General features: G+C 50.2%; 8 protein-coding genes across 8 annotated transcripts; 3 read left to right on the top strand and 5 right to left on the bottom strand.

The window, feature by feature from the left end:
• Window positions 1-3,328: 3,328 nt before the first annotated feature.
• On the top strand, window positions 3,329-3,912 carry BDQ94DRAFT_132334 (uncharacterized protein). The gene has a single exon (XM_026764035.1). The coding sequence runs from the start codon at window positions 3,587-3,589 to the stop codon at window positions 3,896-3,898; it is 312 nt and encodes a 103-aa protein (XP_026632107.1). The 5' UTR covers window positions 3,329-3,586; the 3' UTR covers window positions 3,899-3,912.
• Window positions 3,905-4,424, bottom strand: BDQ94DRAFT_132335 (uncharacterized protein; the record flags this gene model as incomplete). The annotated part of the gene is made up of 1 exon (XM_026764036.1): window positions 3,905-4,424. A coding segment is annotated over exon 1 (244 nt), but the record flags the coding sequence as incomplete, so codon positions are not given.
• Window positions 4,425-5,013: 589 nt separating this feature from the next.
• Window positions 5,014-5,466, top strand: BDQ94DRAFT_132337 (uncharacterized protein). Its single transcript, XM_026764037.1, has one exon. It carries the CDS (start codon window positions 5,080-5,082, stop codon window positions 5,341-5,343), a length of 264 nt encoding a protein of 87 aa, XP_026632109.1. The 5' UTR covers window positions 5,014-5,079; the 3' UTR covers window positions 5,344-5,466.
• A 3,706-nt stretch (window positions 5,467-9,172) lies between these two features.
• Window positions 9,173-13,734, top strand: BDQ94DRAFT_176811 (uncharacterized protein). Its single transcript, XM_026772759.1, has 2 exons — window positions 9,173-9,518; window positions 9,582-13,734. Exons 1-2 carry the CDS (start codon window positions 9,369-9,371, stop codon window positions 13,452-13,454), a joined length of 4,023 nt encoding a protein of 1,340 aa, XP_026632110.1. The 5' UTR covers window positions 9,173-9,368; the 3' UTR covers window positions 13,455-13,734.
• Window positions 13,735-14,437: 703 nt separating this feature from the next.
• Window positions 14,438-15,766, bottom strand: BDQ94DRAFT_1514 (SUR7/PalI family protein). Its single transcript, XM_026767747.1, has 2 exons — window positions 15,375-15,766; window positions 14,438-15,310 (listed from the first exon to the last, which is right to left on the bottom strand). Exons 1-2 carry the CDS (start codon window positions 15,510-15,512, stop codon window positions 14,456-14,458), a joined length of 993 nt encoding a protein of 330 aa, XP_026632111.1. The 5' UTR covers window positions 15,513-15,766; the 3' UTR covers window positions 14,438-14,455.
• A 526-nt stretch (window positions 15,767-16,292) lies between these two features.
• Window positions 16,293-16,515, bottom strand: BDQ94DRAFT_132341 (uncharacterized protein; the record flags this gene model as incomplete). The annotated part of the gene is made up of 1 exon (XM_026764038.1): window positions 16,293-16,515. A coding segment is annotated over exon 1 (172 nt), but the record flags the coding sequence as incomplete, so codon positions are not given.
• Window positions 16,516-17,330: 815 nt separating this feature from the next.
• BDQ94DRAFT_156047 (glycoside hydrolase family 5 protein) lies at window positions 17,331-18,547 on the bottom strand (the record flags this gene model as incomplete). The annotated part of the gene is made up of 6 exons (XM_026768581.1): window positions 17,331-17,854; window positions 17,902-17,999; window positions 18,043-18,107; window positions 18,153-18,305; window positions 18,349-18,404; window positions 18,448-18,547. 6 exons carry the CDS (start codon window positions 18,545-18,547, stop codon window positions 17,331-17,333), a joined length of 996 nt encoding a protein of 331 aa, XP_026632113.1.
• A 589-nt stretch (window positions 18,548-19,136) lies between these two features.
• On the bottom strand, window positions 19,137-20,406 carry BDQ94DRAFT_164875 (putative cellulose-binding GDSL lipase/acylhydrolase; the record flags this gene model as incomplete). The annotated part of the gene is made up of 5 exons (XM_026770138.1): window positions 19,137-19,340; window positions 19,455-19,710; window positions 19,820-20,066; window positions 20,133-20,215; window positions 20,276-20,406. 5 exons carry the CDS (start codon window positions 20,404-20,406, stop codon window positions 19,137-19,139), a joined length of 921 nt encoding a protein of 306 aa, XP_026632114.1.
• Between the last annotated feature and the right edge of the window lie 827 nt (window positions 20,407-21,233).

The raw sequence follows: 21,233 nt of genomic DNA on the forward strand, positions 1-21,233 counted from the left end.
TGTCCGAAGACATGAATCGGACGTAGTTTCGTCAACAACAGCCAACAATCATGTAGAAAGTTGCAGAAGGAAAAAGAGAACTGAGTAAGTAGTAGTAGATCAAAAGAGAAACGGAGAGAGAGAGCGAGACAAGAGGGTGGCACAAGAACCAACCCCTCCCAATGCGCCCTCGAATCGAGAGCCCTTTTCTCGTGCGGGGGAACGGAACAAGAAGCCTCAACCGAGGCAAGGTATTTGTCAATCTTTCACATTTCAGAAGTTCAGTCAGCCCATAGCTACCTAGTAAGTAGCCACTGGCAGTAATTCAGTTAGTCATGTTAAATAGTTCGTGAGTCAATTCCGTAGCGCAGCGCGGAGCGTAAGGCTATATTATCCCGCCTTACACCCGCCATTAAAGAGCAATGGAGAGAGAGCAATCTTCAACAACCGACATACAAAAAGAAAGGAGTAAAGAGAAATAAAAGGAGGGGAGAAAAAAAGAGGAGCACACGAAAAGAAAAAAAGAAAGAAAATCCGTGACGCGACGATGTGGGAAATCAGATTGCCCAAAACTGAACTGAAGGAGAACTAAAACCGCGGAGCAGCAAATCAGATTCCCGAATGGTAACCCGAACGTCCCGAATTCAGCCGATGGTGTTTTCGGGAAGTTCGTGTCTGTGTCTGTGTCGCGGGGTTCTTCCGGAAAAAGGATTACTACGTTCTACTACTTACTACCTTCGGGTATACTGTTTCTCCTTTTTTATGAATTGGATTTTATGTAGGAATGTATTCAGGTTGCTGTTTGTTTTGCTTATGTTATTGTAATGGTCATTATGGCTGGTTGCGTAGTATTATGGTAGGTCCTATTTAGTAGTAGTCTAGGTGGGTGGTGGTAATGGTGGTCTCGTACACTCATTAAAATGAAGGAATGCTTGTGGAACGAGGAGAAACAGCAAAAGCAAAAGAAAAAGAAATACCGCTCAAAGACCGTACACAAAAGTTGGATGGACACGCCAAGTGTAAATGTAGCATCAATGAATGAACTGGAAGTGGGAATTTTTGGTACATCATGTCGTGTTCGTCAAGTCATATCCGTCATGAAGGTCTTGATTTAGTACAGAACTGTCCGTGGAGGAACTGACCCGCTCAGCTTGTCGTCTCCTCGAGAGCATCAGCGTCCGCGGTGGCATAACTCTGGCTCGGGTAGTGTTCAACTGGGGCGTATCTGTAGAGCTGGGAATTTTGGAATTGGTGCCAGCAGCTTATGGCCATGTCAGCAAGTGTTGTTGAGATTGGGGAGTGTGAGGTCTTAGAGACATACCTTGGGGCCTGGAGCACGTATCGCGCCATCGCCTCCCTAAATCGACTCTTGTACTCCTTTGGACTGGTGACTGTAGGTCGATTCTTGCCGCCACCAGCGAATCCACGATCTTTGATCCAGGATTCTAGTTTCTTGTCCCAGGTGTATGTGCGGATGCAGTCGATTACGCCAACCACTAGCTCTGAACGACTCTCGTCAATAGCGATCATGAGCGAGTAATCCATCACGTTTTGGCGTCCCAGAAACAGAGTGTCATTCCAGACGCTCTGACTCAGAAGCTTCTTCGAGTGCTCCCGCGCAAATAACGGTGTTTCGTAGATGAAGTCAACCATGTTTTCGTCGAGAAGGACCTCGTTGCGTTCTCCCGTGCTCTGGACTTTGCGATTCCTCATTGAACCCTTCAGATCGAAAATCCGGGTAGGGACACGATCGTAGAACAAGTTCTCCATCAACAGGAGAAACCAATTGAACTCTGTCCCGGTAGCGGGGTTCTTGATAATCACTTGGTAGAAACCGAACATTTTCGCAATCGCAGACGGCAGCTCATGGAACAGTGCCTCGGACATAATCTGGAAATACGCTGGGGCGAATTTCAAGAATGCCTGTGTTTCGATGGGTGAAAGCGATTTGAGAATGAAGCGATCATCGAGGGTCTTCAAGAATAAAGATTTGGTCTTTCCTCCCTTGGAGTCCCATTTGGCGCATCGAGAAAGCGATTCTACAATCCGCTCTGCAACTCCGCATTTCTTCCGTAAGGCATCAAACTGCTCGGCGTAAAATACCTTGCACAGCATTTTGGCCTGACCTTCCTGAAATTGATACTTCAGATGTGTACCGGTCGACCTCAAGAGTGCATGTTCGACTCGGGTCTCGTCCAAAGCATCGTTACCATCCTCTTCATATGTGTTCTTCTCGTCGGGCTCCTCGTAGCGCCTTTGAATGGCTTCTAATTTCTCCTTGTAGTCGCTGGAGTCCAAAGCGAACGCGATCAAGGAGCTTGGTTCGTCTTCCCGCACGATTATGTCGCAATCTGCAAAAACATGATCGGACATGGTAAGTGGATAATCTAGAGGTGCCCAGCCGCTGGCAGAACGCTCCGACCAGAAATTTGTCAGGAGCTTCAATAGTGTACTCCTCTCATGCTTGGGAAACTCTTTCAAATCCATCGACTCGTCCTCAGGTGACATTTTCATCTCATCATTCGAGTCTGTTCTTTGCAGGTCGTCTCGATCTTCATCACTGTGTTCCTCACCTTCGACCTCAGACAATATATGTTCGTCCTCAGGGCTAGCGCTCTCCTTTTCTTCTTTGGGAGCAGAAGGTTCCTGTGAGGCATCGTCCTGCCTGCTCTCTTCCTCGGAGTCCCGTCGCGGTAGTTCTTCGCTATTTCTGCTGGACTGGTCTTGAGGGATACGTGATGCTGGGGGTATAAAATCTTCCCCTTCGCCCGAGGGCTCTCGTTCTTCAACTGCTTCCCTGACATTCTTATATACCTCGACGATCGGTTTCGAGGACGCTATTGGGATTGCGCGAGAATGGGTACCTTTGGCAGCTCGTCGCGCTCTTTCGCGTTGCCGTTCCTTCTCAAACTCGCGGCTCAACTGCTCGAAGTGCTTAGCCAGGTTTGATACTCGAGAGTTCTTTCGGGTCGGTATAGAACGAGGTATGAGAGATGCGCCTGGCGTCATTCTCCCACTTCGGAGTGCCAGATTGAAACGTTCCGAGAGCTTCTTGTTGTCCGAAGACCTGTACTTGGAGTCCAACGGAGGGCTTGGAGCTCCGTCCGACGGTGTCAATCTGCCAAAAGCGATTTTCATGCCCTTTATTGGGGTTGTATCATTGCCTAGGTCCCTTTGAAAAGGAGCAGGTTGCGTTTGAGCACGGAATAATGGTGGAGAAGTAGACTTCCCACTGCGTCGCAAAGTAGCTTCGGCAAGTCGGGGGATGGCTGATGGAAAACGACTCGGAGTTGCAGTTCTTTCAATTTCGTCACTTTTCTTCCTCTGACGAGCACTTGGCTCCTCAGGAGGGGGTTCAGTTGAAATTACATCAGACTCAGTAGGGGTAGATTTTGGCTCCGGTGACTCTAAAGGCTCCGGGGGCTCCTGACTGTCTATTGCCTTCGTGGTAGGCGGTGCTAGTACCGGATGCTCAGAGTGATTCAAAGGCGTTGCAAGATCCAGATGCTGCACCTCTTTTTCGGCCGCAATCTCAGCCTGCGGGGGTGAGAACTGCGAGCTCCCTGAACTGGAAGAGAGAGTTGCAGAGCCGACATCGTCAGACTTGATGGCATCACTCCCCTGGCTTGCAGCAACGTCTTTCTTTCCCGAATGCTCTTCGACAACAGATACTAGGACGTCCTGTGCCTTCTCCGGAGAAAGGGTCATACGGCGCGTTAATCGCATTCTTTCCGGCATTTCGACGATTTCATTGTCGGCTTCGTTTGGCGTGGTAGGAGGCTCTTCAGGTATCACTTCCTTGTCCATGAAGATTTTCTTCAGCTGCAGAGTGGCCAATCTTTTGATATCCTTTTCCGAAGGGAAGAAATTCTTCTCGAACTCAGCAAAAGCAGCATCCCATTCGACAACCTTCTCCTGAACAGAGCGGATCACTTCATTCAGGGGGATTACTTCCCAGTATCGCGAGTTGGTGTATTTTTCCTGTAGCTGTTTGATCAAGAGGATATGGTCTTCGTTAGCCTTCTTACTCAGGTGCTCTATCTGCGTTTTGCAATCTTCGGCTTGTTGAGGGATAACGGTCTCAACACTGATTCCCTTGAGCCGTGCCTTGACTGAAACCATGAACCTAGTGATGCGATGCTCCATTCGCTGATAAACCTCGTTTCTGAGCTTCAAGTCATTGTCCACTTTCCATGTAACCCGAGTTCTGGGAACAATGATCTCAAGCAAATTAATGCTGTCGTAGTGGATTCGTATAGCGACGTCCTTGAAGCCAAAAAATCGAAGGTGATCACGTTGCAAATCATGAGGGCAAACGCCCGCCCGAGCGTGTAGGTTCTTGCTCCAGAACGAGAGTTCCAAGTACTTCCCAAACGAATATTTCCAGGTACTCTCCGACATCGGAAAAACTTGGGTCTCATTACCGCAGATCTTGCAACAGCTCCACATCAAGATTGTATCCTGGAGGCCCCGCAATTTCGAGGGATAGGGCTGGGTGAAAACACTTATCTGGGCTTCACCATGCACATATTGACGGTGGTGCTCAAACATTCGCTTCTCGCAGCCATTCGCCGTACATACTGCATTTGCATGTAGACAGATATCCTCGACATACTGTCCTAAAGTACAGTCTGGCTCAAATATCGGGTCTCCACCATGCTCGTTGTAGTACTCGAGGGCAAGAAGATCCGGGCCGGAGCAGGGGATTGACGTTGTAGTGCAGACAAGACTGAAGAGGACGACGATGTTCTGGTGGGCGTACGGATCAAAAAGGCCGACGCTTCCGGCGACATAAGCTTCCCACTGACGCTTCTGGGTTTGATAATGATGAAGAGCTCTATCATACTCGGCATCATGGACTGCGCGTAGAACTTCCTTAACCTTCGGTGGAGCACCCTCGGGTGACTCATGAACCATTTCGGGGGTGATCAGTATAAATTTCTGAGATTTGGCCTTCTCATCTGCTGACTGGTCAAGGTTAAGGTCTTTGTCGCGGAGGCGCTTAAGATAAGCCAACTTGCGCTCCATTTCTCGGGCACGCATGAGCAGGTAGGGAGGCTCAAACTGGACAAATGGAGACGCAGACAGAACCTTCGTTTCATGGTCCCGAACAATATCTTCGTAGTAAGTTGGCCTTGGAACGTCGTCGGGCACTTCGCTTGCAGTCTCTGTGCCCGCTGCTGTGTCTTTAGCAGAGGAACTACTCGCCCCCTCGCTAGAAACGTGGCCTGCGTCGGTCTTCTTCTCCGTCTCGGCATCAGTCAAGGCCGGCATCTGCGCAAACTCATCTCTCATCAAGCAGGTCTCCAGCTTGAGGTTGTAGACAACATAGGTCATAAATTCAGTGATTCTTTTGACCTTTGAAAGCACCTCGCTATCACCACCGCGCAAAACAATCGTGCAGCCCAATTCTTTACGGCAGCCAGATAGGTACATGTATGTCTTTTTTCGGCCGTTGTACACATATGTCTTGACATCAAAGCTGCCACAGTCGCTATGCACCGGGGTGGTCACCAACTTATCCATAGATGTGATGATCCTGGTTTGAGTACACCGAGAAACAGCTTCAAGTACCGATGACTTGACGTTGTATGCGGTGGCGATATTGGCCTTTTCCAACAGCTCTAAGGCTAAGCCGGAGACATTCTTCTCGACTAGAAGCAGGTTAGGCCGCAAAGCAGCTATTCTGCTCACCAAATTCGCAAGGAATTCACGCTCCTGCCGGATAACAGGTTCCAGGCTCATAAAGTGCTGCTGATGTCGTGCATATTCAAGGGGAAAGGCAATTATCAGGATCTTTGGTTGGGGTATGCTCCTTGACATACTTTTGAGGGCAAGATTTTTCGTGAAGACCAATCCTGAAACATAGGAAGTATCTCCTGGTCGGCCACCCAGAATCTTCTTTAACTTTATGTAGTGACGAATATCCATATCGTCACCCCCCTGCACGTCCGGAACAACCTCATCCGCTGCCTTAAGAAGTATCGGCAGAAGAGCCGTTTCCCACTTAGAGACGTTTGGCACGGACGAGTCTTTCAGGAGCTGTCGTAGCAGTTTGCGAACATGCTGGAGACTAGCTTTGTTTAGCTCAACCGGAGGTGCACCTGCTCCTCTCATAGACGAGCTTCTGGTCATCTTGAAGCCGCTTGGTGGCACTCCTGGGGGCAAGATGTGAACGGCAGCCGGTTGTTCGAGTGAGTTAAACATACTATCTTTCGATGCTCTCGGAGAGTGGCGCTGGTGGATACTACTTGCAACACTAAGATTGCGCCGACGGGAAGGACGAGGCAAATTTACTGCTCTCGAGCTGCTAACACTACCATCATCTGGTTCGCGGCCAAAAGAGTTCAGACCAGCAACACTCCGATCTCCAAACGCGTGCCGGCCTTTCTTCATGGCTGCAAGCAGTCCACTAAACGTAGTACGCTCACTTTCTCCACCACTCTTGGACAGCGAGCCTTCCGATACGGCAGACAATAAATTAGGCTGTTCCTCGCCACTAGAGGCGTCATCGGAGAGGTACTGTGCCAGGTCAGGATCAATGATATTATCTTTATGAAATGCGGGCAGCCGGGACTCATGCACGGCATCATCTGCCTGGCGCCGCTGAAAAGGTGCCCGGTCATCGTGATGGGGCTTGAAACTCCGGATGTACTGCTGACGGGAATGGTGACGCTTGTGGCCCATTGAATGAGGCCTCCCACTTAATGACGATTTTAAGGATCTTGAGGACGTCGGCCGGGCTAGAGGTCTATCTGGGCTAATCTCAAGCACGGCTGATCGGCGGTTGTGGCCTTCTCCTGCACGCCGTGTTGCGGGGATGGCCATAGTAGGAGTCTTCATCACATGTTCGATGGATTGAGACACCACCGATGAGGTATCATCCTCCTCAGAGGGGATACGCGGATAGATTCCCGATCCGAAATCGGACATTCGAGGAATCATCGGTATGGGACTTTGTTCGCTATCAGAGAACTCGGAAGAATCGTCGTCATGGCCATTTATCATAGCCTCGCAAGGCTTGCAAACACGTATAGTTCCAGTTTGGCTAAACCGGTCACCCGGAATTAATAGTGTGCACTTAGAGTCAAAAATCTGCCCGCACGTTCGACAGTGGTGCTTTCGTCGAAACGTAGAGAAGGGCTCGCCACAGTGGAAACAATCTTTTGCGTTTTCATCTCGCATCCAGAACTCCTTGCTCAGTAGCTTGCTTCGGAGTTGGGACATGACGCCGTCGCCACTTGCATGCGGACGCCAGCTTCTTCCGTCTGTGCCAGAAATGCGGTCCACAGACGTGTTCAATGGAGCCAAAGCTGGTGGGCCAGATACTGACTCTGCTGTGGAGGCTTGGGATGCCACATATCCCGGCAACCGGCTCGCGCTCGATATGGACTGCCTTTCCCCAGTCTTATGCTTGACTAACGGCTTTGGTAAGTCTTTCCGTTGAGGCTCATCGTCAGGCATCGGCATGGGCGTAGCGACTCCAGAAGGAACTTGCTTTTCAATGAATGGAGCTACCTCATTGCTGTTGTATTGAGTGACGCTATTCGTCCTTGATCCAGAGGCTGTGTTGATTCTGTCCAAGTTGAATGATGCGCCTGAATTCGATCGTAGCCTCTCAGGGGGGAAGGGTAAGCCATCTTGAGTCCCATCGATCGAACGTTTAGCCTTGCGCAGCGGGCCAGGCAAGGCAGCCTCTATCTCATGAGTTCCTTGCGAGTCCGACCTCCTGAAACTTTCAGGCACCTGACTGCCCATCGTAGATGTTCTGCTGATATCATGGCTTCCTGGAGTTTCGTTCGCGGAGCTCGATTTGACCTGTAAGACCGGGGAATTCGAAAGTCGCTGGCTCCAACCCGACGAGGACATAGATGTAGTGTGAGGACCATCTTCCCTGTCCGTGCCAGCGGACTCGACAGTTTGCAAACTGTTAGAGGAAATATTGACCGAGTTCGTACTTGAGGCATGAGTAGCATTCACATGAAGTTCAGTAACCATCGGGTCAACGGCTGCTGAGCTACCCGTAGCCTTTGGTAAAGGTGCCACCGGGGATTTAAGCGCAGGCGATATTAACGGCTTCGAAGATGAGCTTATTGATTTGGTAGAATGTTTTGCGCTCTTTCCCGGTCCAGGAACACCATCCTGAAAAGAGTGCTGGCTCCCAGGCGCAGGTGAGTGCAGCCTTGATCCCTGTGACGAACCCGCATAGTGCTGATGAGGCTCCGAGGTCTCATGAGCAGGCTTTATGGACGAGCGCTCTGACGGAGGACTTTTTATACCAGCATCATCCGCAGAGCTCTTGTCTGATGATTTCCCAACCCCGCTCACAATACCACCCACTGAAGTCCTAAAGCGACTGTATAGCCCGCTCAGCCCACCTTGCAGCTCGCCCGAAATAGTTTTCTCGTCCGTTGCAGATGACGGGGCAGGAGGGCTCGTAAATTCGTTGAAAACTGTCAAGGCATCCGACTGATAGGCTGCGGTATGTATTTGATCGAGGGCTGCGTGCAGGCTTTCACGTTCCGCCTGTGTTGATACGGAAGCTCGAGAACCGCGGCGACCGAGAGGAAGGAAGACAGATGAGGCGGAGGGGCTCGAGGTCCCTTGGGACTGTTGGGAAGCCATACAGGCTTCGTCGTTCCCAGGGACAGAACACGAAAAAGCAGATATCCCCGCGGAATCTTATCGAACGTTGATCAGACGGGTTTGGCAAGGCAAGGGGTGGCAAGCATTTGCGGTATCTTGCTGCGGAGAAGCTTCCGTTGCTCGGTGATCGGAGTCTGTGCGGTGAGTGTCCATGCATGGGGAGATGAACTCCACATTTCCTGGGAGGGGAGGTCGGATAAAAGAAAATCAGTCAGTCGAAGACACCGAGGGGACAGGCAAAGGCAGCCTTTGTCTCCGATGAGAGAAGAGGAGCAAAGCGGGGGAGAAAAGATGTTGAATGAGACCGGCTGCACTGTCTACTGTCTAGACCTTGTCGATTAGCAGCAACAGGGATTCGGGCGGTGCCCATGACATGTGCCGCTGCCCAATGACGTGGTTCGCGTCGGCGGCCGCGTCGTGGCTGGTGCTGTGGCGAATGAAGTAGTAATGCGCCACCTCAAAGGCGGTCAGGCGCGTCGGTTGCCGATGAGGTCGCGTCTCTGGCAGGAACAATTAATGAGCTGCGCAACTCACGCTAGGTGCCAGACTCGAATAATCGGAGGGATAAGATCATCATGAGTATTGCTATCCACTATACAGCTCTGCATTTGCAGATGGATTGAAACCAGCGTGGATTCGTATCCGTACACTAACCAAAACTTGATCTGCTGAATTCTATCACCGGACTATGTGGCCCTATACCAAAAAGCTCGCCCGCATTTGCCTGCTTCTAGATCCTCACGATGGGCTCCGCCGAGATCTGGATCGCATCCGTCCTTGAGAAATGTCTCGCATCTTATGATCAAGGTCCAGCTGGTAGTACTAAGTACGAAGATGATGGTAGTAACCTTCGTTTCTCTACCCGTGTTCAGCACTCGGCTTTGATCCAAAGTGTGAGTTCTCTCAATCGTTTACAGCTATGAAGATCACTGTACTGACTCTATCTTCCCGACTAGTGGAGGGAGCAAGAGGGCGTACCCAAATTAATTTTGACCGATTCCAAGTCCCAGATCGAGGCGATTCTTACACAGGAGGCATTGCGGGCCTACGGGAAAACAGCTCCGGGCCATCCGTTATGCGCGGACCTGACTCGGGGTTACTATATCCAATTGTTGGACTTTCAGGTGGTCCTGGAGTATTCAACAGTTGAGCCAAAGGTCCATTTATACGTTCGACGTTTCGATATCGACTGGAGCCGCGGAAAGACAAAATCAGCCCCGCAGGGCAAGTTGGTCAATAAGAACCCTTCCGTCAAGAAATTGATGCAACATGTTGTTCACAGTATTAGGGGCCCTGAGGCGGACGATGCGGCACATGCGGAGCCATTCGATGATACTTTCGGAACACAGGCTTACCAGGGCACTCGAATATCTGCTTCGCAAGACGTTCTGATGTCCCAAATACCCCCAATGTCCGCTTTCGAGAGTCCAGCGGCTCGTACCTCGTCTATTAGCTGTTCTGATATGACAAATAATTTATTGGGGAATGCAGAAATGCGTGTGCGGATGCCGGATGTTCCCGACTTAAGTAATGACAATGTGCACAGACGAAAGACAGAGGCTGCAGAACAGCTTCGGAGTAGACAGAACAACGCTGAGGCTACCAAGCCTTCCTCCAACTCCATGAATGTCCGACGAAGTTCATCGACTGCTAGCCAAAAAAGGCTTGAGAATGCCACAGGGACCAGGGAACCTGATATCCTCAGTCGACTGCCAAGCGAACCGGGGGCCCCGAGAGTTAGCCAGCCACCCTCTGATCTACCAGGCGAAGAATATGCAACAAAGCCAAATCGTGCCGTCACAGCAAATGGGTTAACATCCAATGCGATTCAAGGAAGTCCTAATAAACTGTCTTCTCAGTCTATAAAACCGGAGAAACCGTATCCCAATAATACCGATCCTTGGTATGGAATGACAAAGATTCGACGGAGAGACATTGAGATCCCAAAAGAACAAGCCGAACTGCTGGAACAACATAGGCGCCGTTGGATACCACCATCTCCGGGAGAAAGTACGCCACAGGGGCATGTGCCACCCAGACTACTTCATCAATGGAACGAAACGGCACTACGAAGGAGTCGCATGGCTCGGCACAAGACGTCTGTGGACGTGGAGGCCGAGTCTCACCAGCTCCTACCCAGCCAACCCAGCCCTACACCTCAGACCGATTCGGAATCGGAGGGCGAGCCTTTGACGTCAGACTGGTCAAGTTCCCCAGAGCGGGTGTCACGTTCACGTCAGGTTCTGCCAGAAGATAGCAGCCCAGTGCGTGTTCGTACCTTTAGGAAGGGAGGAGAGTCAAATAACGAGACGTCCGAACAGCCGCCGCAAGGTAGCTTGGAGTCTGCTCGCGATGATCAAATCATACCGCAACTGATGTTCAAAAATAAAGATGACACCGTGGGTCTAAATTCCAACGGGGATGGTCAGCTCGCTTGCCGTGAGACGTCTCAACTGAAAGTTACAAATCATGTACGGGATCTCCAGGATGAGTCCGATGCTGAAAGCGAAGACTCGGTGATGGACACGTCCGTTCCGTGTCCGCTCGGTGATGTGCAACAAGTACAACTTGCTAGTCAATCTGAACGGGAAGTTACAAGCTCTGGCTCGTCACTTCCTGGGCGTCGCATCCGCGAACATGTGCAGGTAGTGGACACGCCAGACAACAATGTCAGTCGTCGATCTGTGGACTATGCTAGAAAAGATGCTGGAAATAGAACTCATCACGGTGGGCAACTGTCATCTGACGCAGCGAAATCCTCATCTCAGTCACGGATCCTCAACACGTATGCCAGTAGTGGATCCAAAGAAACTACATCCCAGGATCGTCAAAATGGCGCCGCCGCTCATAAGAACTCCGATATACTTAGCACACAAGTGAGCAATGGCAGTCTGCATAACGACACAACGCCGTATACGACGTCGGATATGGGGTTCAATTCATCTGCTTCAGGAGTTCAACCGCCCAGTGTCTCGATCAATGGCCCGATGCACAACTCACAGAAGTCAGATCCGTTTTCCTCATACAGAGAAATGCCTTCATCAATACCTTCAAAGATCGGGGAGGTGGTTGTAGCGGGCATTGAGATGCGAGATACGCCTGCCGAGCAGCCCACAATGCCGCGCCCGAAACGTCGTGTATCGGAGATCGGACAAGAGCAAGAGTTCCCTGCCAAACGGCCTAAGATGGAGCCTCATCAACAGCCAACTGAAGAACCAGCGTTGAACATAGTCGTTCGTCGCCAAAGCTACATCAACCACTCCACCCAAAAGTTGGAGGAGGCCCAAAGGGTGTATGAAAAGTTTCGACGGGATTATCCGAACTATCCAGGGGACTTTGCTCACTTTACCGAGCTTTGCTCGAAACTCCAGGCCGTCCGCTCCAAGGGACATTTGCAGCGGTCATTCTTATGGGATGACTTTATCATCAAGCATCTGGAGGATTATCCACGCTATCTTGAAGAGTGTCTCTCCACGGATACCAAGTCATTGGTATATGAAGAGTTCTTTGCGTCGTCCTACTCTAGGCCTTCATACAAGAAGCGGAGCATCACCACTCATGGGATCGAAATCAATGCGGCACAGTATATTCCCGCAGATCAGGCCAGGGCGCCCGACACCGATATCGCATCTCGAACAGCAGACGCTTCTTTCACGGGGAGTCTTGTCGAGCGATTCACTAATTTCCACGCCCGTTCCTTTGGCCCTGAGACTCAGGGAACCCAGTCTGATACAGATATGGACTACATGTCGTGCCTTATGTCGTCTCCCACTCCTCAGACAAAGGTCAGGCGTGACGCGAATGCAGCTGGAGATCTCCCATTATTGGACGAGGAGGCTATGGAGACTGCCTCGGAACGGGATCCGGAATCAGGCATTCCAGGGACTAGGACTGGGCAAGAGCCGGATGACGCGCCGATGGACGAACAACCCTTGGAATCTTCCGTTCCTGAAGGCGAAGCTTATTACGAAGTTCGAGACCCGTTTTCGAATGAAGACACGCCATCTGCGCAATTAGAACAGCACTTGAAGTCGACTTTGGACGAAAAGGGCACACAAAGCTCGGTCAACACTCGCGAGAGATCAGCCATTGTTCAAGAGATGACAGAGCCGGGACAGCTAAAGTCCAGTGCTGTGGAAGACGCCGGCGACCGCGCAGAGATATCCTCAGCTGTGCAGGAAGCCTCCCAGGAAGATGGCTTGGACTCTAGTGTCCCAGAGAGTGGAGACTTTATCATGCACGAGCAACCCAAACCGGACTTGGACTCCAGTATACCTGAGAGTGAAGCTGCAATGGCAAACCCAGCAAGCACGGAGGCCGATGAGTTGGAACTAGAGCACCACTCAGCCCCCAACTCCACACAAGGTTCAACCGAATCCGACATAGTGAGCGAGTCTAGCCACGATGAAGACGATGATACGAATGCAGAGGCGAAGCCAAACGCAATATCGCTGCCCCCAGATAGCGACGCAGATTCTGGTACTGACCAAGAAGACGAAGACGAAGACGAAGACGAGGAAATGATTGACGAGACGCACGAGACAGCCAGCATTGAGCTCGGCGCAGAGACCCAAGATGCGGCCCAGCAGCAGCAGGAGCTTTCTGACCTTGAGCCCGAATCCGACGCGGAAAGTGTCAACGAGAACTGGTTCGTGTCCCTTCGACACATCCGTCCCAAAGGCCCTGTCTGGTCCGACGACCCCAACACGCCCTTCAAGCAATGGGCACGAGCGGACCAGGCCGTTCTCTCTGAACGTAACCGACGAGGAGGCGCATACCTGCCTGTTGATGAGAAGGGCGTGATACAACGTCCTGGCTATCGTCGATGAGGGCTTTCCTATTCATATTTATGTTTCTATTCATTTATCTTCTGGGATATTATTCTTCGTATACCCCTTTCCACTTGTATTCTTAACATGACATTGTTTACTTTCCAGTTTGTATTATTATACTCATTGCTATATTCTATCGCCTACTTACTATTTTATCAAGTCAAGACATGAGGAGGCTGTGATTCAGATGTATTATGATATCCAAGCCAGCGTTGTAGTGCTCCTTCCGTAGGGAATATTAATCGAACTGTTGATAAGAAATTATATGTAATCTTTCTGACCAGTGGAAAGAGGGTAATAGGATTCGGGAAACAAGAGCCTCTATATACTGCGATGGGTGACTAGTACTAACTACAAATGGGGCAATATCACCTGATCTTCTAGCTCCATTGTCCACTTCCCGTCTAGGAAGTATTGTTCACCTCACCAAGTGACAAAGGCCTTGCTGATGTGGTAGGTAAGCATCTTATTTCTCCAGATATTGACGTGCGTCCCTCCCTACTTAGCTGTTCATTAGTTTTTCCCTTAATCGGCACCACCATGAATAAATATTGTTAAACACGCAGGCCATAATGTAAAGTTTGAAGTCTATCCTCCGCGGAACACTTACTGGACCATGTAGTACTAGAATCATAGAAAGATGAGTGAAGGTAGATAGTTATCGATTCATATACAATAAATATAGATGCAACTAGCATTAATTCATCATGCCAAGAGTCGCAGCACTGAATGAATCAGGCTGGACCAAGGGCTCTTCTATATTCCAAGTTCCAACCCTCCATACTCGGGGTATCACGGGTATGCACACTAGCTTTCCTGCCTTCCCTTGGCTCAGAACAAAATACACAGAAATAATAAAAAATATGTCATCATCAGGTTGTTGTCATGACCTAAACCAACCCAAACCCGAACGCCAGTATGAACAGTGGTCAATTCCTTCCGTTTTCATTCAGGAAGTTTAGTATTTTTGTGGTTGATGTTGGGGTGTATTTCATCATTTAAGTATGACGGAAGGGTTCATAGGCGTTCGTCCGACCCGTGGTCTGGTTGCCGTGGATAGGAGGCGGGGGAGGGTAGGAGGTGTTGTAGGGGGTCTGCTGGGGCTGGCCATAGGGACCCAGAGCCTCGTAGGTGTAGGGGGTCTTCTCGGCCATGACGGCGCGGTTGCGGTTGCGGTGGTTGTAAGGGGAGCGACCGGAGCAACAGCAGGAGCTGATGATCCAGAAGAGAGTGGCTGCGAGGGAGAAGGCGACCGCGAGCCAGGTAGCAACGTAGATGTTCTTGCCCATTTGGCCCTTGATGCCGTATTGCTCGAGTTCGGATTTGAAGACGCCCTTGAGGACGGCGAACATGGCGGTAGAAGTGACGGAAGCGGCAGCGGTGAAGAAGAAGGCTACAGCAGACACCAAGCTGGTCACGCAGCTACCCCAGCGACTGCAGATAGCGAAGACACCGACGACCAGTTCAGCGACCGTAAGAGCAAATGCAATGATGTAGGCGATGAACATCCATTTGGAAACGGCCTTGTAGGTGTTCAGGGAGCTCTTGACTTTGCTGGGAAGGGCATTCTCCAGGCCACTTTCTTCCAAGTTCCAGACCTCCAGAGGGTTGAACCAGAACTCGGCCTCGGGCTTGGAGCAGTTGTTGGTTTGATAGCTGTTGTTGGAGGTGATGTTTCCTTCACAGTAGCCCCAGAGACCAATGGCATAGAAGTCCTCGATGTTGTATTGTTCTTCGATTTCCTCGAGCGCAGCGGAAAGATCGCCATCCGAAACACCGGTCAGGTCGCTCACGACGGAGGATACTGTTGATGCGGTGGAGGAGGCTTCGGAGGTAATGTTCTTGAGGTTGGCCTGGAGTGGAGTCAGTACGATCGGACATTTGAGTGGGGATGCGTGAAAGGTAAGCAAGACATACTCTGAAGAAGTAGAGATCATTTAGTGTGCTGGAGCTGGATTTTGTGCAGCCCAGGCCCACCATGATGATGCATATTAAGGAGGCGATGGTGAGGACATATGGAGTGAAGATGCAGACAATGCGACCGCCTTTACCCATGGTGACGGTTGATGTGGACGGTGACGTGGGGATGTATGCGGGTTGTTATTTTTTTCCCTTGCTTATCGGGGGGAGTCAGATTTGATTTCAGGTCCGGACAGGTGGTTAAGTAGATAGAAGTAGGACACTGAACGTGTGTATCTGGGTGAAGGGTGGTTGAAAAATGTGTGAGATGAAAAGAGATGAAGAGAAGGCTGGGACAGGATGATTTTATAAAAGAGGCTTGCTGGGGGGGGATCAACAAGAGATTCCCGTCAACCGGATTGTTATTACTGCTTTTGAATTTAGTTATTGGGGAGGCGCAGTCAAATGCGAGAGAGTTTGGTTGATCAGCGGGCCAATCACGGGGACGCATGACGGACTACGCCACGCTTGTTTCTATAATAAATTCGAGCGAGTTTCCACCGCAACCCAAACGCGGGATCCAGCACGGTTGATGGTGGAGCCCTTAAGGGCCCTGGCCGAGTAATAACCAGGAATAATCAGATAGAAATTATCTGTCGATTCTGTTGACATTGCACACCACACTGCAAGGGACTAATCCCCATCGAGGAAAGGTGACCCTCGTGGCGGAGACTCACCAGCCCTACCGCCACGTCAGAAGTGGCTGGGGTAATACGCGTCCTCTTCCTCATTATTATAGTGTAGTAGACTAGTAGTAACCTTGTTTCCCAATGTTCTCCAAAGTATGCAGGGTGTCGGTTGATGTATTCAATTTTAGCAAGTTATACACACTGGAATTCTCTCTATTTACTGAGTAGTCCTGCGCAATCTATGTCGACCGGGTCAAGCTGGATCGTATCACTTAAATCAACCTATCTGATACACGGTGGACCAAAGAGCCACCGTACTGTGTAGCGATCGTCACCATCGGGAATCTGCTTAACCATCCCAAGATTTCCTGTGAGCCTGGATCTCTGGATGAGTGTGTCTCACCCTCAGCCCACCAACCACGGAACCTCAACTGACTAGGCTTCATCATTCTGAGCTTGGCAATACGCGGTCAATATTGATACTTTTATTGGTATGCACGACATCCCCGGAAGTTTCTTCTGCGTCGCCGTATTCCCTGCTTGTCCGTCCCATGGTACCGCCTCAGGGACAGTCCGATGAAGTGCCCAGTGAATAATGTAGACAGTGATTGATGGATCATCACCACGGAGTATTCTTAGCAAGGCAACTGGCGTAATCAAACCAACTAGTCAAGTCATGACCTCATTACCACCTATGAAAAGAAGCAAATCTGCTGTTTCAAATTCCCAACCGTCGCGGCAGACGGGAAAAGTGCCGGGATTGACTCCCCGATCGACCAGACTATTAACCCGGGCTTACGTTGAGCGTCTTGGCGGGCCCGTCTTCCATCCATGGTTCCTCCATCGGCCTTGTCCATCCCATCACTGCATCCATACCTGCATTCTCTGCTTTCTCGTGCATTCAACGACATCGCGGTGTTCACAAACATGATTTATCCGATAAGGCTGATGAGGAGAGCTAAGTATATCCTACGACCAGTGGGTCGTCAGATCTCTACATCCCACGCAATTCGTTGGGCTATACTCGATGATCGTTGATAAGAATCCACCAAGTGCCCGTTACGGAGTACAACGTGCAACTATTTCAGCGACAGACGTGCCTACAGGTAGCACTCAACAGAATGCACAAAGATGGAGCTTCACAAAAAAAGCAATGTCTTGTGACGTCAGCCAGTGCGCTGCCACTATTTCATTCTAGTACGCCTCTCTGTACCACCACCGTCCACTCTGATAAGAAACTCCGTATAGTTCTCCGACGCACCGCATCTGCGACCCCACCCTGTTCTCAGAGATACGTCTCCAGGATATCCAGCATACCCGTGTAAGCAGTTCCATCTGGGGGCTCCAGGCTGAAAATGTAGTCTCCCCACCATGGCCCGGCTGCCCACCACGACGCACCCTTCCATACGTCGGTGTTGTTCGCCATGTACTCTAGCATCCCGGACACGGCACTCCGACACACATCATTGGACCCCCCGGCATATTCACCGATGAAGCCGACCTTCTTATTGTCCTTGAGCCACTGTGTAGCATCAGTGATCCGCTCCTTTCCGATTGTCCCGGAGACACAGGTCTCCGAAGTGCCGGAACCGTCGGAGTCTAGGTACTGGTGCATTTCATAGACGATCTTGTCTTCTGGGTCGGTCAAGTTCTTCATATTGTCGTTGACATCGACCCATGTCCAGGCTCCGGTCCAGGAGTTGCCTTCGACGAAAATGTACTGGCTTGCACCTGCAGCGCGGATGCCATTAATGGCTGCTTGGTTGAGGTTCAGCACGAGATCCTGGTCCATGTCGTAGTATTCGTTGTCTGCATTGTCAGTCAGCACGGTCCTTGATGGTCTGGTGGGTACTCACTGGTATCAAACATGACCAGGTCGTTATCTTTGTATTGGCCCGCCAGATTCTGCCAGAAAGTCTGGAAATCCGATGTACTGGAGATGATCTCGCCATTGCTGTTTGGTTAGCGAGTGTCACACTCTGGTACTGCATACTTACTATCTGCCATAGTTATGAGGGTCGATGAGCGCATGCGCGCCTCCATCCGTGACCGCTTTCACCACCTGACTCGTCAGCATTAAGTCAACACCAAGTGGGAGTCATCTTACGGTCGTCAAGTTGGCCAGATACTCCTCGTCGTATGAACCAGTCATCGAGTCAGGAAGCAACCTCTCCATCATGAACTGGACGCGGAAGAAGTTCATTCCCTTGCCAATCAACGTAGAGATGGTCGAGGGGTCGGGGAAGATGTAGTCGGTTCCCTGCGACATCAGCATACGCCTACACTTTGGCGGGGATACTTACCCAGACGCCTGGGATATTGGTCCCAAATTCAGCACCAGACTCGTTCGATCCGAACCCTTTTTCGTCAGCTTAGCAACAATGAGGCAAATGAGCCCTTACATTCAAACACAGACGCCCTCTTCTTATGTCCAGAGCCATGAGGCACGGCCAACGCGGAACCAGCCGCGGCGGCAAGAAGCAAAGTGCTCTGAAACTTCATCGCGGCGACTGCTCGATCAACGAAGGCTACAGTTACTGTCACTATCTAGGGCAAGACAATAAGCAACCTTTATATCTTCCCCTCCTCCCAACTATCCTAATCCAGCACGGAGGTAACCTAACTTAGCCAGAAATCTACATCCTTCGGTCCATTAAAGCGAAACATCCGAATGTAGAGAATAAACAGGTATTCAGACAGAAGACGTTGCAGATCTTCACACCTGCAGGTATCATTAATGCCTACAGGGCGGATAAAGTCGAAGACAGGGACTAAACTCGGTCAATGATCCGCCTTGGCAGGGTCAGGGTCATGAAAGTGATGCGGAAATGAGGTCCGTGACGGGACAAGAAGGATTTACATATAAGAAGAATACGGAATTAGTGCATAGGTGGAGCTTTCATGTCAGTGAGATGCTAATAGTTATGATGCAATTCAGCCAAAATACCCGTAGGGCAGTACTTAACATAAATATATATACCTGATGCATCAACATTCAGATTTAGTGACATACTAGTAATATATAAGCCATCCTAAACGTCACATAATATTCTCCCAATATCATATTTACTAGTACTACTAAGTAAAGTAACTACCATCCTCCCAACTTCCTCAACTTCGGCTTCATATCCTCCGCCTGCAAAAGATGATACTTCATCCCGGGATGATAATTATTCCACCAGATACACGACGTCCCATCATCATTGATACACGTCGCATCGGGGAATCCATACGCCGTCGGATCATCCAGGATCTTCGTCATGAATGACCACGAGTCATACAAGACAGTCGTTACCTGTCCCAATCATCGATTAGCTTGCCCTCAAGCCCACCCACATAAACACACAAGTAACCCATGACCAGAAAAAATTAAGAGAACAAGAAAAAAAGAAGATAAAGAAAAACTTACATCTCCCTTCTTCTTAGTAAAATCATCCACCATTCCCTCCAAATTCTCATTATAAACACTCAAATATTCTGCATGCTGCTTCACCACCTCCTCTCCCTGCTCCAGAAACAACGGACTGCGACTCGTCGGCGGCACATTCAGGAACAGGAATTTCCTGCCTCCGTTCTTGTATACCTCTTCCACTAGACTCTCCAATCTGGAGATTAACTTGGGTGTGTACGTCTCCGCATCCGTAGAGTAATACGCGTTTCCTATACTATACTCCCCCAGAACACACATATCCCATTAGCATATACACCTACTGAACCGCCCTCCCATATATGGACAATCCGGGGAATGAAGAAGAAGAGGAGGAAGGAATATACTCATTAATCCCAATCCACACCCCGAACACCGCATCCTCTGCACTCCACGGCGCCGAGGCCGGCTTAGCAGCATATACATCCTCGAATAGCCGGAACTGAGATGCAAGGTCACCCGGGTATGCAGGAACCAGAGCATTGTCGATTGTGGCACCGCCCGCGGCGAGGTTGTAGGAAAGCACTAAGGAGGCGTTTTCAGTTGTGGTTAGGTAGCCGATCCAGTTGGGGCCGTTGGTTGTGGTGCCGATTCCTTCATCATCGATATTATTAGTTATGTGGGTTGGGGGGAGGGGAATTGGGGGGTGGGGGGACACACCTAGGTCTGGATTGCCCATGGGATTGGAGGCGGATGGTTGGGTGCCCGAGGCGCTGAAGCCGGTTTGGGAGTAGGAGTCTCCGCTGATTTATTCTTTAGTACTGTATTTGTGGGGAGATTAGGGTGGTGGAATGGGGACATACAAAGTGAAGAAGTAGGTGGGATTCGTGGTTGAGTTTTCTGCTCTTGGTCTTTGGGTCCATGGTCTGGCTGTGACTGTGGGGATACCAGTCATGGTTATGCTGGCGAGGAGCCAGGAGGATTGGAGTTTCATGGTTGGTCTATTGCTGTGATTGCAGTATGAAGTGTAAGTTCAATGAAATTTCTAGCTATGTAGAGATCTCTCAAGCACCAAGCCGTGCTGATCCCCTAAGGACGCTATATATATCACTACTAAAAGAGGGGTATGTTCACACCCATTCTAAACCTAAATGCAAATCACTCTTGAAGTAAAATAGATTTTAATAAATGTGGTGAACTCCATTTAGCCGACATGCGATCAAACCTGAATTGCGGTTGATGGAATGAGATTTCCCCGTCCTCACATCCCTGGTGTTGCGGGGTAGCAATCGTGCAATGCTTGCTTGCTTGTATCCTGCACATGGCAAATCGGAGCGAGAAGAACATCGTGAAGGTATCGATCAAGCATTGGTCGATCAGACTATTCCGTTTTGGCTACGGGGTGTCTCGGGGTGGCTCCGGGTGGCTTGCTTAGTCCCTGGATGATAGCGTGGACGCACTCAAAGAACATGGGGGCTTGTATGATTGGGCTGGCAGGTAGTACACACAAGTAAGCTACTCTCATCTCCGAGTAGTCAGCTTGGTGGAGGACCAGGACAACCCCCCCACAGCTGTCTAAACATCCCCAGACAGCAATATTCTCGAGAAAGGCTACGGTTTGGCCCTGTGTGATTGGCCATGTACCAAAGAACCAGTAGTACTACCTCATCTTAGATTCATGATGGCGGGCACTCGGTGTTGTATCCGTTCTTTCCTTCGACCAGCGGATTGCAGGAACATTCAGATCACAGTAAGTGACAGATGGTGAACTACACCGGAGACAACTACATCGGCTAACTGTCAAATGAGCAGCAATTAGCT

The sequence above is a fragment of the Aspergillus welwitschiae genome, assembly GCF_003344945.1.
Source record: "Aspergillus welwitschiae strain CBS 139.54b unplaced genomic scaffold BDQ94scaffold_1, whole genome shotgun sequence".
Taxonomy (NCBI): domain Eukaryota; kingdom Fungi; phylum Ascomycota; class Eurotiomycetes; order Eurotiales; family Aspergillaceae; genus Aspergillus; species Aspergillus welwitschiae.

Excerpts from the sequence above, each read along its gene's own strand:
- BDQ94DRAFT_132334 (XM_026764035.1), top strand. The coding sequence starts at position 3,587 with ATGGCATCACTCCCCTGGCTTGCAGCAACGTCTTTCTTTCCCGAATGC.
- BDQ94DRAFT_132337 (XM_026764037.1), top strand. The coding sequence starts at position 5,080 with ATGGTCCCGAACAATATCTTCGTAGTAAGTTGGCCTTGGAACGTCGTC.
- BDQ94DRAFT_176811 (XM_026772759.1), top strand. The coding sequence starts at position 9,369 with ATGGGCTCCGCCGAGATCTGGATCGCATCCGTCCTTGAGAAATGTCTC. Across the intron at positions 9,519-9,581 it reads ACTCGGCTTTGATCCAAAGT|TGGAGGGAGCAAGAGGGCGT; the intron begins GTGAGTTCTCTC and ends CTTCCCGACTAG.
- BDQ94DRAFT_1514 (XM_026767747.1), bottom strand. The coding sequence starts at position 15,512 with ATGGGTAAAGGCGGTCGCATTGTCTGCATCTTCACTCCATATGTCCTC. Across the intron at positions 15,311-15,374 it reads ATGATCTCTACTTCTTCAGA|GCCAACCTCAAGAACATTAC; the intron begins GTATGTCTTGCT and ends ACTCCACTCCAG.